At 41.1% G+C, this 15,181-nt stretch overlaps 1 protein-coding gene across 3 annotated transcripts in view; it reads right to left on the bottom strand.

Moving 5' to 3' along the window:
• LOC127058608 (perilipin-3-like) overlaps positions 1-15,181 on the bottom strand; it is a 109,859-nt gene that overhangs the window by 59,115 nt on the left and 35,563 nt on the right. For all 3 annotated transcript variants that reach the window (XM_050968811.1, XM_050968814.1, XM_050968801.1), the window contains 5 exons: positions 14,968-15,090; positions 14,032-14,341; positions 10,087-10,138; positions 9,794-9,848; positions 9,173-9,223 (listed from right to left, as the gene is read on the bottom strand). In XM_050968811.1, coding sequence (XP_050824768.1) covers positions 9,173-9,223; positions 9,794-9,848; positions 10,087-10,138; positions 14,032-14,341; positions 14,968-15,090 — 591 coding nt within the window. The remainder of the gene's footprint in view (positions 1-9,172; positions 9,224-9,793; positions 9,849-10,086; positions 10,139-14,031; positions 14,342-14,967; positions 15,091-15,181) is intronic.

The following is a 15,181-nucleotide window of genomic DNA, read 5'->3' as shown; positions in this document are numbered from 1 at the left end:
CAGGGGAGTTAGAGGCAATTTATGCATACATGAGAAATTCTGTGGGGTTCCTACATTTTCTTGTGGATTATTACAGAAACTAGGAATTTAAGAACAGCTAGATCTTTTCCTCCAAGTATAGGAATTGCATCTGGCACAGCTTTCGGCACGTGGAATTTTTATGGAGCAGAGTTACATTGCACAAACTCCTGTAGTGATTGTGCCCCTGCTGGGAAGTTCACAATTGCAGCCCAGTAGCACCTAGAGGCCCACCTGAGACTGAGCTCCATTGTGTTAGTTACTGAGTATAAGCACAGCGAGAGCTCTCAAAGTACTTCATAAGTGTCATCTTCCCGTTATACAGATGGGAAATGGAGGCACAGAGTATTGAAAGAACTTGCCCTGAATCACATAATCAGTTAGTGCCAGACCTAGGAATAGCAATTCAGATCTCTGAATTATAGTGCAGTGTCCTATCTTATCCCTGGGATGACACTCCTTCACCCTGCTCAACTCTTCCATGTGTCCCTCTGAGTTTAGTCTTGGCTTTCAGCTTGAAGTGCAGCTTTCTTTCGAAGGCTTGGTTTCTTGGAGTTGGCAGTGTATTAATGCACAGAATATAGGCTATATTTGCAAAGTCACAATAAGAATGTGAAGAGTTCACTTGAGAATCAGGCCATGACAAAATTAAGCTCACATTTACAGATTTAACTGCATCTTCTTTACATGGATGTAGTATGGTACAGCCTTACACACATGATCACATTGCATTTATCGCTCCACTCTCTAAACCTGACAGAGTTGCAACTTTTTCTGGTCATGTATATTTATGTTTAACTATTTTCACAGAAATGTCCAGTTTATCTCTAGATTTCTTACCTGTGTCTTTAATCATTACCCATATATCATACAACTTATTTCTTCCACTCGGGGTCACCCAGAGGATTCAGGGGGCCTGGGGCAAAGCAATTTTAGGGGCCCCTTCCATTAAAATAAGTTGCAATACTATAGAATACTATATTCTCGTAGGGCTCCCTGCGGGGCCCAGGGCAAATTGTCCCACTTGGTACCCCCACCTCCGGGCAGCCCTGCTTCTACTTTAAAATCTGATGGCTGCTTCTGCAGTACAATTGAGGAGTATAAGGAAGCAAACTATGAAAAGAGCTATATGCCAACTGCATTTGCAAGTCAAAGAGTTCTGTTATATATCTTTGGTGTAATGTTACACAATAATGGTTACTGTGTATGTTTCATACAGGTGAGAGATAGGCAGAGTTTTTGACAGCTAGACCAGAGGTTGTGGAAGAGCTATATTACTTAGTATGCAATACAAAGTGATAGGTTTTGAATGCCACTGAGACACAAGGTGGGTGAGGTACTCTCTTTTATTGGACCAGCTTTTCGTGGTGGGAGAAACAAAGTTTCAAGCTACAGGGAGCTCTGCTTCAGCTCTGGGAAACGTACTCAGTGTCACAGCTAAATACAAGGTGGAACATATTGTTTAGCATAAGTAGTTACACATTTTTTGATAATACATACTCCTATATTGTAACATTTCACATATTACATGATCATCTGTAGGAGAGAGCTCCTCCAATGGTGGACTTGGAAACACTTGTTTTATGAGACACAGCCCTATGAAGTCTTTATTAATGTTTCTCTACAGACATGAGTCACACAGGCACTCCTGTCACATCGTGTGTAGCGTACCTGTGGTAGAAAGAGCGGTAGGAATTTTACTGACTGTACAGTGGGAAGGAAAAAAAATAAGGAGAGGCTGGGAAATTTCAGCAAATTAGGACAAATAATTAGTCCTTGGCCGTGCCATCGATGTATCAGGTGTGACTATCTGAAGCTATGGGGCAGAGAGAGGAAAGAGAGAGAAAGAATGACTCTGGAGCCTGGCAAGTAGGGCATCCAACTCTCAGAGTTGGGGGTAAAGCATTCAGCGTCCAGTATCCCAGCTCCAATCTCTAGAAACAACTCAGCTATCTAAGCCATCTGATTCCAGGACAGGAGCACTCAGTCGTGGACCGCTAGCAGAGATAGGAATTTCTCTCTATTAGAGGGATGTGGCTTACAACACATACCCCTGTTACCAGCATCTCCTATTTGACTAACTTAGGAGCTAGTGTATTAGGTGGGAATCCACCTATGAACTGAATTCTAAGGTGCTTAGCTCTCCCCCTTCATTGCATAGGGAGCCTAGATGCTTAATTTAGGAAGCTTCTGCTACTCCTGTCCACAAAGCCTAAAAGTGTGGGGGGGCTTTTGGCACTTGAATTGTAGTCCCACCCCCCATGTTGACCCTTCCCCCTGAACCCCCACCCTCATTCCATGCCTTCCCCCCAAGACTCCATCCACCCACTCACTCCTTTCTGATCCCTCACCCATTGCTTGCCCCCACGGCTGGGAAAAAGTGATGGGGCCACGTCCTCCTGGCACCCCTCTTTGTGGATTGCAGTTGCGTTCCTGTGATTGTGTAGGCCCCTAAAAGTTGAACATTGCAAATGCTCAGCATTCCAATGCCCTAAATCCCTTTGAATGAAGCCCCAAGTCATTACTGCAAGAGTTTGCAGATTTTAAGGACTGGAAGAGCATAAATAATGAAGAGGGTTACTGATGCGGAGTGATCTTGATTGCTTGCATACTATTTGCTTGCACCCAGCTTACCATTTTGACATGATCAATTGTTATAGGGAAATAGTTATCATTTAAGAACAAAGAATGTACATCATATTTCCAAGATAGGGGACTATTCTGGTAAGCACCAGTTGTGAAAATGACCAGAAGAGCATAATGGATAATCAGATGAACATTATAACCCAGTGAGCCACTCTGGCCAAAAGAGCTAATGCAATCCTTGGATGTATAAGCAGGTGAATCTTAAGTAGAAGAGAGGTTATTACCTCTGTTTAGCATTGGCAGAACTGGCACTAGAATTCCTTGTTCAGGTCTCGTGTCCACAGTTCAGAAGGAAGTTGAAAAATTGGAGAGTATTTCGAAAAAAGAGAATCTTAAGAAAGATTTTAAAAATTCCAAATAATCATTTCAAAAATTTTACTTTAAACTCGAAAAAAAAATCTAGAAAATTGTGGTGTACTTTTTTTTTTTTAAATTTTCTTTATAAATTTTCATTGAAAAACTCCCACAAAGTGTTTTCATTACGAATCAGGGGAACAAGATTTGTAGTGTCAATTTTCCAACAAACTGGAAATTCTAAATTCTGATCAGATTTGGTTGCCATACTATTTAATTCTCACATCTTCCCTTTCTCTTACTGAAGTCAATGACAGAAGCCTGACTTCAGTCAAAACTCAATTAGGCCCTTAAATTTTAGAGACCGGTAGTTTGAGGAAAGATCAAATTGGCTCAGTTAAAAATTTTTCTTTAATAACCTACTGGGCTAATATGGTCAAATTGTAAAATAGCTTTACAGAAAGCTATTGGTTCCTGGATTTAAAAAAAGTATTTGAAGTATTTCTTCTGCAATGGAGCTGTGTAACAATACAATGCTGAATGCAGGAAGTTGGCTTCTATTTGGCCGGCAAGTTTTATTTCAGCTGCAGCCACATACCAAGGCATACACAATGCCACTTAGGGCAGTGAATGCCAAATATTGATGGCTTTTTCCAGAATGCTGGCAGGTCAATCAGTATGCAAGCCACTGCCTAAACACAGCCAAGCATGCTGTAAATTAGCTGCACCATAAATGCAGTGATAAAGGAAGGATGCTCATGAAGGTTCTTGAAACCTACAGAGGACCCCCTCCACCCAAGACATGTAGTCCTCTGTCCTCACACAATCCTTTCCCACTCACTCAACACTTCCTCCTCCTCGATCCCTCCCCAAAGTCTTCCTCTACAGACCACCTGATGGCCTCAAATAGTAGGGTATGAATATATTGTTTACACACACACACACACACCCTGCAACTCCTTTCGAGAAAGGAAGGGCTAATGGTTTCCGCTAACAGTGGCAGAGTACCTTCTGTGGTCAAGCAAGATTCAGAAAGTGCATTTCCCTCTATGAAAATGGAGATTTAGGCACCTAAAAGGCAATCAGGAGAAAGGTACCATTGACATATCGTGTACAGTTACTGCAAATGGTGGATCATCCTCTCTTGCTGACAAATCACAGTGAAACCATACACCCAAGAGGAAAAGTGACCTATAGTCATCAGACCAAGATGACAAAATCAACCTGGCACAGACTTATCCAAAGAGAACCTAAGGATAACTGAACCAGCCACATGCACAGCCTCATATCAATAGCAAAGTTTAATTGTTATTTGAAAATGTCTCCTATCTCCAGAAAAAGAAAACCACACACACACACATTTTGTATCAAATAGAGAGACAACAACAGGTGGAGATTCAAAAATCCTAGTCAAACAATGCCTCATCTGCTGCTTTCTCTCATGCGTTATTTAGTACTACCCCATAGGATTGTTATTCTTTAAAATCTTGACCAATAAAACATTTACAGCATTATAAGAGATACAAGATACCATATTTAGATTAAACCCCACATGCTCTCTTCTTCCCTCCCTAGCCATGGTGACTGATAACAAGGCTTGTTCCATTGCCACTCTCTGCAAGCGAGAGCTACACCAGGCAGGAGCCATCTCTTATGGCTCCAAAGAGCAACTCACTCTCTGGATCACATAAAGTGGTCACCAGTGTATGTAGAAGCATCTACCTTTTCTACACAGGGTGTGGCAGAGAAGGAGCTATCTGGGTGTGCAGGGACAGGCCTTGGAGGCTGGCTGAGGAGATTAACTATTGCTTCCAGCTGTTTATGGATGATAGCTGAGGCTACCTCCATGCCCCTCAGTTGGGTTTCCATGCTCTGTATGGCCTCAGAGTCTTCCCGATGGCTGGTTTCTGAGAACTCAGTACTCTCTTACTTGTTGCAGATGTGACCCTCTCACTTTCTGTAAACTGAAGTTTTGTTGTCTCCTCCTGAGCTTGATGGCTTGGAGAAGCCTGCCCCCCACCCGGTGCCACTGCTGGGGGGGTCATCTCCTTCTTTGAGGTTGCTCTTCCCAGTAGGTACATCACAATGACTTGGTCCTGCAGCAAACCTGTTACAAGCAGCATATTCTGATTTCTCTCTGTCCTCCAGGCCAAATACAGGAATTACACTTCCTTCATGCTCCCCTGTAAGGTCAAAGAAATCCAGGTTTGAGATTTCATCATCCTGCCTGCCATGTTAAATATTCACTTTGTTGTTCCCACTCTCAGGATGGCTGGACAAAGCATGAGCTGCCACTAAAAACCCATACTCACTAGCATGTGCTTTGCTGCTGGTCTGTGATGGTCCAGCCTTCTCCCCGTCATTTCATGGCTCTGACCTAACACACAAGAATGATTATTCTTCTAAAACAGCTTTCCAAGATGCTGGCCGGTGCCAAGACCTAACCATGCTTTTCTCTCTGAATCAAGAATACATCACAGCAATATCCCTTCAGAAGCCATATTAAGTGAGGCTTGCTATTCCCATGAATTCAATTTCTTTAAACTGTATTTCAATTGGACATAAAACCAAACCAAAGGGCAGGAAGAATTGTAGCTTAAATCCCCAGTCTAGAGGGAGAGTGTCATGGGACTCCTCCTCAAGACAGACAATGGCTGGAGGTCTGAAACCTATAGAGGATGCCTTCAAGGAGATCATGAGAGCATCAGAGGTGCAATTACCTCAGGAACCGTGACAGTTGGTACATGGTCTTTTTGAAAATTAAGATGTAATAAAAAATCACCATATATAAAAAAAAATAAATAAAAAAAGAGTCAGTCCCTACACATACTACATGGTGTGGTGTGAAGGGTTTCCCCAGGAGGTGGGAACATTACCCTGAGTTACAGAAAGTGTGTGAGGGAATGTAAATGTTTTAAAAAGAATTACAGTGGCCACTCTCTCTGTAAGGGTCGGTGTCTTCATTACCATGTGCCTGGTTTTTCATAAATGCTGGGCACCCACAACTCTAGCTGTAATCAAGGGGAAGTGTGAGGATGGGCTGGGAATACAGTTTTATGATCTAGGGGTCTGAAGGAACTATAAAAGGATTTGCCTTGAAAGAGAGAGAAGGAACGCATGGCAAACCAGGATGTAAATCTACAGCACATTAGAGTGCTGCACACTAACTGGTCATATGGACCTTGCTGCCATGTACTAAATGTTTCCCAGTGCACAATGATCTGCTCCTCTTTCAAAGAGTAGTATGTCATTGCATACTAGGTAAATTTTGCTGCACCGAAGCAGGGTCCACACAGCCACTTAGTGTGTTCGAGATTTACACCTGGCTTGCCACACACAAAGTCTCTGTCTCCACAAGTCCAAAAAGTGACTTCAAATAACTCTCTGCATAGGAGTGCCTCTCCAGATCCTCTACACCTTCAGTCATCAAAACTTTCCAGGGCTAGAAGCAAAGTGCCTTCCCTAATAACAGCTGGGAATCACCTCTTTTGAATTCTCTAAAATTCTCATCCTAGAGGGCCAAGAGATCTGACTTTAAGGACGGACATAGCGAGGTGAATATGGTCTCAGACTAATTTTGGGAGACAGTAGCTCCACATTTTTGGAAGTTGGAGAAAGAGGAAATGTTTTTGTGGCAAGCCATTTTTCTTTGTTTCCTTTTCCTGTTTGAAAACCCATCAACCATTCCTAAATTTGGGATGTTCAATAAGTCCCAGAAGACTAGGTGAAATAGTGAGCAGAGAGGAGGGATGGTGGTCAAAGATTCACAAATAATTAGCTGGTTATAGTTTTCCACCTACACTTTCTCTCTCTGTGTCTCTTCCCTGCATTGTGCCTTTATTTCTGCCTCATTTTTCATCTTTCAGAAAAAAAAAGACAAACCCACTATTCCTGTGAATTTGATTTCCTTCAACTGTGCTTCCAATTGGACTTGAAACCAAACACAGACACAAAAACCCACCATAAACAAATTATTGAGATGTTTGAGTCACAGGACCCTACAATATCAGCCTTACCATAGTTTCTGGTAGGCTCTTTTCAAAACCATATTACAATTGCAGCAGACAAAGTGAGGAAGAGCTACACTTTTGCTCTGCAAACAATTCCATGAAGTCATGTTGCAAGCAACACATTTCTATCCCTTCTTCTAAAATGTACCTCCAGCCCCCTTCCCATCTGCGCCAAATATTACAATATCCAGTTCATGAAAATCTAGAGGACACTCAGTCCACTTTCTCTTCCATCCCACACTTGCAAATCCTGCTGTGATCTCAGAGTTAGAACTGCGACTTTAGAGCTCTGTTCTGACTAGAGTGTGAGGGAAGGTAACGGTAAGCTCACAGTGCTATTCATCTGTAAACCTCCAACTAATTTACAAAGGAATTCACATAGCATTGCCTCCATTTTATAGGAGGGTGAGGAGGGAAGCAAGGCAGAGATGTGAAGTAATTTGCCTAAGGTCACACATAGAAAGCAGTACATTTTAGTTGCATGTCACCTCTGAGATAAGTACAGAAATCCAACTTCATCCCATGATTTACTCACCTTGAGGTTCAAGTGTAGTTATAACTGGGAATATATCACTGATGGAAGAATCACGGGGAAATGTGATGTTTCAGTAGTGCTCCTTTTCAGAGGTGGAAGCATGGAACCCAGGCTATGGTCAGCATGGACTAAGAGCTGACTGAGGACCTTGCTGAATACATCCTACAAAAAGAAGCATCATGTCATTGACTTAGTCCTTCCTCCATAAGCTATGTTTCCAGGAAATCAGTCCCTTTGGAGCTGTTGTGGATATTGACAATAGAAGTCTCTAAGAGCTGAAGACTCAAATTAAATCAAGCTACTTCAAGAGTCTGTATATCCACTACAGGGATCTATTTAACTATGAGGTCTAGTAGCCAAGGTAAGAGTACTTATCTTGCTAGTTTCATGCCACTTGCAAGAGGCATTTATTAAAAATTGGGTGTGCCTTTTCGCTTCTTTATCATGTTTCCAAAGAAGGCTTCAACAGCTTTGTTATTCTTCTTGCCAGTATCTTCACAGTATCACTGCAGGGGAGGAGGCAGAAGAGTAACTCTGCATGTTTTTAATCTTAGAAATATTAGACTAAATTTCTGTAGGTTTTCTGGAGTACCTAGGAGGAGAGGAGTGCTTAGAAAATGGGCCTTGTGCACTTCCACATCTTCTTTGAATTGGGAGAATTAAATATTTAAAATAACTATCTTTTCTAACACACCATACAACTTGTGGGACTCAGAAAGGTGTTAAGAAACAAGTTAACAGTATAGCTAAACATCTCTTTCCCTCAGCTGTCCAGTTTACTGTCTCTGTGTGAAAATTAGAATCTCAATGAGAGAAGGGTTAAAATGTGAAATGTCAAAAGATCGCCAACCAAGATGACACTTTTAGAGAGGTCAAAAAAAAAAAAAAGTCCTTTCATATTGCTTCCATGTATTATGAAGCAGAAAAAAAAAAAGAGGAGGGCATAAGCTCATTCCCTCTCCTCAGTTCTCTTTCCAGGTTCCCTTAATAGTTAGGGTCTTCCATTTTGAAAGCTACAGGATCATTCAGCTCAGATTGGACTTGTAGCTCTTTCAGGAATTTCCCCTCATCAAAAATGACTATTATCATTAATAAAATGTGGTTAATTGAGCCATAATAACATCGGGGAGTAGCATTGTGCTTCAACATCATCTACAATAACCAGCCTTTTATGTTTTTTCTAGAACTGATTGGAATATTTTCAACTAAATGTAATTTCACCTCAATATGCTATTTAGTCAAAGCCAGAACATTCCACAGACACTGAGCGGTTTCAACAAAAAGTTTCTGAGGGGAAGGCCTCACATCCAGGGCTCCTTGGTCACTTCTGACCAGAAAGAGAGAGAGATCAAAAACCTGGCCTTTCTGACCGTAAGACACATTTTTAACACAATTCTATTTTGCAAATGCATTCCAAAGTTTTGTTTTCATTCTAATGTAGGACAAAACAAATACTGAAACCTCAAATGTTTTTGTGAGACTGAACTGTCATTCTCTGACCAGCTCTAGATTTTTCTGAAGCCACTACAACAATAATAAGGACTGTATAATGTGACTGGTTTCTAGAGAGTAATGATACTGAGTACAACAGTCAACGGGTGGCTAACACCCAAGAGTTAAGATCAGTAATTTACTTGCTGAAGCCTAAATGTCTACTGAAGGCACCTACCTGCTTTGAGTTCTTATTTGGCTTTTGAAGATGTGTTCTAATCAGATGAAACTGAAAAGCAAGAAAAATTATTGTAGGTCCAAATGGCAGAGTAAACAGTAACTCAACACCATACAAACAAAACACTGCAGCACAATAACATTACATCCTTTCTATCACTGCATTTCATAGAAAGGAAGTCCCAACTGTACCCTTCTTACAAGAAGCTACTACAACTAGGATCTAAAGCAGACAAAAGAATAAAAAGGGGAGATGCATCATATCCAAATGTGTTTTTTAAGTACACAAGAAACAACCACCACCAGCTGTTAAAGGTTGTGAGGCAGGTTTGACAAAATCCAGGATTGGGATTAGTGGACAGACGGACAAACCAATAAAATCCACCTTCATTTCAACTCCCTCTTCAAGACACAGAGTTAAGCGTCACAGCCAGGCAGTCCAAATACAATTACAGTAGACATAAAAACAGCCAAGCAACACATAGCAATAACCATTTTTCTACTATACCTTTTGATAGTAGCAATAGCTATAATCTGAGCTAGTTTTAGATCTTCCCATTTCACTTCAGACCTGTAGCAAGACCAAGGTTTCACACAACATTCAGAGAGAAAGTTAACTTACAACCGATCCCTCCAAGAACAATAATATAAGGAGCACCCCAGAACACAGATATACACTAGAATGGAAAAAAGTCAACAATTTCTTGTTATGAAAACTCAAACATCAGAACGCCTTTAATTATGGAATATAGAAATATGAGAAATCTGAAACTGTGTTGCCTAAAAGAAACAATGAGTACTGTACTTTAGATCAGGAGGAGATCAAAATATTTGATATAAAATACTCTGTCAAGGAAGCTAAAACAGGAATGGGGTGGGTGTGGGGAGAGAAAGGGAAAAGAGAAACATACTTACTAACCCTCAAAGTCAGTCTCACCACAAAAAGTTATTCCAAAATCTTGGAGACCTGAAAGAGAAAGATAGTTAATTAAAATAATGTAAGAGGTAGCCTATCTATTTCTTTGATTGGCACTATTTTTTCATTCAACTGGACTCTTCTAGGATGCCACACCCTGACTAGCAACTGTTGCTAATTAGGAGAAGCTGTTTTTTCCTTGCTAACACAGACTAGACACTAAAGGAGGAGTGGTGTGTGGTTTCCCAGCTGATTGGTATGGATCATTTAAAGTCTCTCACAAGTTCTAAGAATACTATATTGTAATTATACTAATTATTTGTAGTAGAGTGTTAATGCAGTTTAATAGCTAGAGATGCTGACCTTCCATAATCAGCCTGTTTTGCACCTTTTTGCCTAAGACCCATGTCCTGCAAATATTTGTTCTCTGTTGTACAAAGCCTTAACCCTAAATTTACCAGAAATAAAGCAAGCTCTAAGACATTTTTCATCTGCCAGGGCTGAATTTGTCTCAAAAGTTTGAGGCAAACTGGAGATGGTATTTGGGAGCTCTGCATATAACAAGAGATCTTTTCACTTCTTGAAAATTTACCTTTTTGATTTGGTTTATCATAATTCTCAAACATCTTGACTGAAACTGTGAAACACTCTAGGGTTTGCCTTAACTAGGGAAAGTTTTGAATTTACTTCAGATTCAGCTACACCATGGTAGCTAAAGCCAATCTTTTTTTTCTTAATATAGATACAGGAGCCTAGGCTAGAAATTGACCAGCTAATATGTTAAAGATGTTGTCCCGGGTCTGCACTAGGGAAAATAGCTGAGTTTAGATCACTGAACTAACATGCATTAGGTTACATGGGTCCAACCTAAACTCAAACTTTTTCTAGTTATTTTTTTCTCCTTTCTTCTCTCACAGAAGGTTGGGGGGAGAACTGGTAAATTTCAGGAAAGAGAGAGGTAGGTATCTTGGGATAATAGTTAAGGAGTTATTAAAGGTCATTTATCCATACATAAGGAATTCTGCAATGTTAATAAATATCTTGTCTTGTCTGCCTTTTGCTGGCATAACTGTCAATTAGGAATGCTATGCCCTCAAAAGCACCCTGTATAGATGCAGATATATATTTGCAAATATAGCTTATTTCTAGGTCTGTCAAGCAATTAAAAAAAATGAATCACGATTAATCGTGTGATTAAAAAAATTTATTGCAATTGTGTTAAACAATAATGGAATACAATTTATTTAAATATTTTTGGATGTTTTCTACATTTTCAATTATATTGATTTCAATTACAACAGAGAATACAAAGTGTATAGTACTCACTTTATAGTTTTATTACAAATATTTGCACTGTAAAGAACAAAAACAGTATTTTTCAATTCACCCCATACAAGTACTGTAGTGCAATCTCTTTATCATGACAGTTGAATTTACAGATGTAGAATTATGTACAAAAAATAACCGCACTGAAAATAAAACAATGTAAAACTTTGTCCTACAAGTCCGCTCAGTCCTACTTCAGCCAATCGCTCAGACAAACAAACTTGGATACAATTTGCGGGAGATAATGCTGGCTTCTTCTTGTTTGTCACCTAATAGTGAGAGTGGGCATTTGCATGGCACTATTGTAGCTGACATTGCAACCTATTTACATCTCAGATGCACTAAAAATTCTTATGTCCCTTCATCTTCTATAGGACATGCATCCATCCTGATGATGGGTTCTGCTCAATAACTATCCAAAGCAGAGTGGACAAATGCATGTTCATTTTCATCATCTGAGTCATACGTCACCAGTAGAAGGTTGATCTTCCTTTTTGGTGGTTTGGGTTCTGTGTTTTCGCATCTGAGTGTTGCTCTTTTAAGATTTCTGAAAGCATGCACCTTACCTAGTCCCTCTCAGATTTTGGAAGGCACTTCTGATTCTTAAACCTTGGGTCAAGTTCTGTAGCTATATTTAGAAATCTCACATTAGTACCTTCCTGGCATTTTGCCAAAACTGCAGGGTATAACTACATTGAGCAAACTTCAGCTCTTGTGCACATTAGTAAATTCACATCTGTAATAGTTGCAGTTGAGGCTTGTGTGTGCTACTCTGCTGCAGCTGGACCCCCTTGTGCTAGTTGCAGTATACTGAAATCTACTAGTATTTAGTATGATTACAGAAAGGTAAAATGGGGATAACAAAGTGGTATCATGTGGCAGTTTAGAGAGGCACAAAGCATAGAAATGTCTCAAGGGACTAGCAGGGCTGGAAAGAGCCTAGGATCCAGGTGGTAACCAAGCTATCATAGCACCCTCAAGTTTGGCCTGGGTTTTACGTTAAAGCACTTTAAAAATAAAAGTGGGCTGCTCTGATCTATAGCATTTTTAGAACACTGCTCTGCAAGACCCCTGTGACAGCACTGTCAGTCTCATTTTCAAAGAGTGATAAGCACTAAGTGGTGAAGTCACTTGTAAGTGAAAGTTGTCTCAGCAGGTCCTGCAATGCTGAGTGGAGCAATGCCTAAATACCTTTAAGCACAAGGGCACTCAATGTTTTTGCTTTCTAGGGTATGTGGTGCACTAAACAGAACCCATATCTCTGTATTGTGGGTACTGTATCACCTTCATTTGATATTCAAAAGCTCTTATTTTAATCTGTATAGTTTGCTTTGTATTTCATAGCAGTGATTGAGGCCCTTCGTATTTGACAGTTGGCCTGAGGCTGTGGGAAAAGCTGAAGTACTCACCCTTTTGATAACAAGGTTTGAGAAGTGTGGTGGTACCTTAGAGGCAATGGATTTGGGCATAAGCTTTTGTGGGTAAAGGACATCTGAAATGGTCTTTTACTCACAAAAGCTTATGCCCAAATAAATCTGTTGGTACCTTTAAGGTACCACCAGACTCCATTTGTGCCCACAAAAAACCAGAACACTGCTACCTCTGATACTTGTCACCCATGATGTGGATTTAAAGGGCCTGCTTTCCTCAGGGAAAGGCTATACACATGCAACCTTTCACAAATCCAGCTGTGAAGTTTGGAAATATGCAGCCTTGATACAGATTTCAAGTGATTTTATAGGTGCTTGAGATTACACACTAGCACATCCCCCACCTGAATAACCAATATTTTAATAGGCGTGACATTTATGCCCTAGAGCCCCTCTAGGGACAGCCCTTTTTTGAGATAAGGCAAAAGGAATCCCAGGCCTGTTCTCTCCTGGGCCAGGATTGAGCAACCCAGGTAGTATCTAGCCCAGGTTGGCTAGATAGTGGTAGGAATTTTAACCAACTGTACTGTTAGCAACTTCTGAAAAGCAACCTGAAATCTTAAGTGCAATTCTACCACAGCCATGAGAGCAACACTTATTTCTGTTCCCAGTTTCACCAGAAACTAGAGCATGTTTACAGGTCTGAGTAGTGCTGATCTAGAACTACTTAGAAATTAAGGCTCTAGATTTGGTTCTATGGTATATGGGGTAAGCTTCCCAGGCTTTTAAGTGTCATCTACACACTAATGCCAGTGGTTGCTGCTACTGGCAAACAAGGCTACATATAGCATGACTAATGGCAGGCACAGATGTCTACTGGAGACCGGGAAATCACTTCTTAGAAAGAGCAGATTAGACCTTCATTCAAATGAAGTGACATTTTATTTTGAAGACAGTGGTAACACAAACAAGTAGTATCTGAGCTGAGAAGTGATCTACATTACAGCAGTCACACAACACCACCTCCAGAAATTAGGAGAGAATTAGGCACAGTGCATATGAGTACTAGCCACTGGTGTCTTCTTTGACATATGCCAGTACACATCAAGTCAGAAGGAAGACTGAATGAGTTTGCCTTCGTCCTTAGAAGTTTCAGGTTTCTAGGTCACGGGGCCTCCTTAGACTTGGAGGCTTCCTCAGCCTCCTTTTCTTGGTTGTGTGGTTCAATGGCGTCTGCAGACCCCTTACCCAATGGGATGAAGGGTCCCACAACCCAAGACAGAGGAGTAGTCTCCATCACGTATGCCATCAGCTCATCTACATATTCCTGGGCCTTGGTCACCATCTCCTGGCTCTGGGTTAGGAGGCTGCTGGAGAGATCCTGGAAGGAATGGGCAGTGGAGAAGGATGCATGAAGCTCTTCCATGTTGTGATACATCTGTTTCACCTTATCCTGAAAGTTGGTGGGGAGACCTTGAATGCCGGATACTAGCATCTGGCAGGCATCCTGCAGCTGCTGGATAATGCTGCGGGACATAGCCAGGGTCTCAGACTCCATCTGTTGGAGAAATAGAAGTTTAATTCTAGTGTTTAGAACACAATAAGGATCAAACTTGCCACTGCCTCGGGTGATGTTGTAAGGCAGCAAGTTATGCTGCAAGGTACTCCTGGCTGTCAAGGAGGTCTGATGGAAAGACCATTGGCACCAACAAGGAATGCAATGGATGTGCAGTGCTCTTTCAGGATACATGAAGAGGCCAAGGTGCACCTTCCCTAAGAGAAGGGACTTGTGGCAATGGAGGCTAACAGGCAATAAGCCGTGTAAGGTCGATCAGAAGAGAGCTAAGCCAAGTTAACGGGGTTTCACTGGTGGCAAGCCCATGATCTACAGTTACTTTTCAGGCTGTGCGGAGGTTTAAAAATATTAAAGCATGATCTAAAGCAACTGTGCTTCTTGGGCAGAGACTTTGCTGGTGTGACATCTCTTTAGGGATGTCTAAGCAAGGAAGCCACTCATTAGGCTCAAAAAAAGGGAACAACAACTTTTTGTAATGAACCTAAGATCACCTGAGTTTGAGCTACTTATCCAAAGACAACACCCTGCAAGGCACAGAATAATTGCTACATTCTCAGACCAGAGCTGACCGACTGCCCCCCAAAATGCACACACCCAAGCGTACATACCTCTGGTTTTCCCAAATCCTTGATTTCACTGCTTTTTGGCTGCTCTCTATTCCAGCTCAGCCACGTGTGATGGAACTTCTCCTGGACTTCTTGAAGAGAAACCCCTTGCTTAAGGTATTCAATCTAGAAGTGGATTAAGCATATCCAGAGATGAGACATTTGCCATCAGTTATTCTAGTTCCACTGTTTGACATGCCTTCACCCCACAGTGTGG

The sequence above is a fragment of the Gopherus flavomarginatus genome, chromosome 1 (genome assembly GCF_025201925.1).
Source record: "Gopherus flavomarginatus isolate rGopFla2 chromosome 1, rGopFla2.mat.asm, whole genome shotgun sequence".
Classification (NCBI taxonomy): Eukaryota; Metazoa; Chordata; order Testudines; family Testudinidae; genus Gopherus; species Gopherus flavomarginatus.
This window is presented reverse-complemented; position numbering and strand designations above follow the sequence as displayed.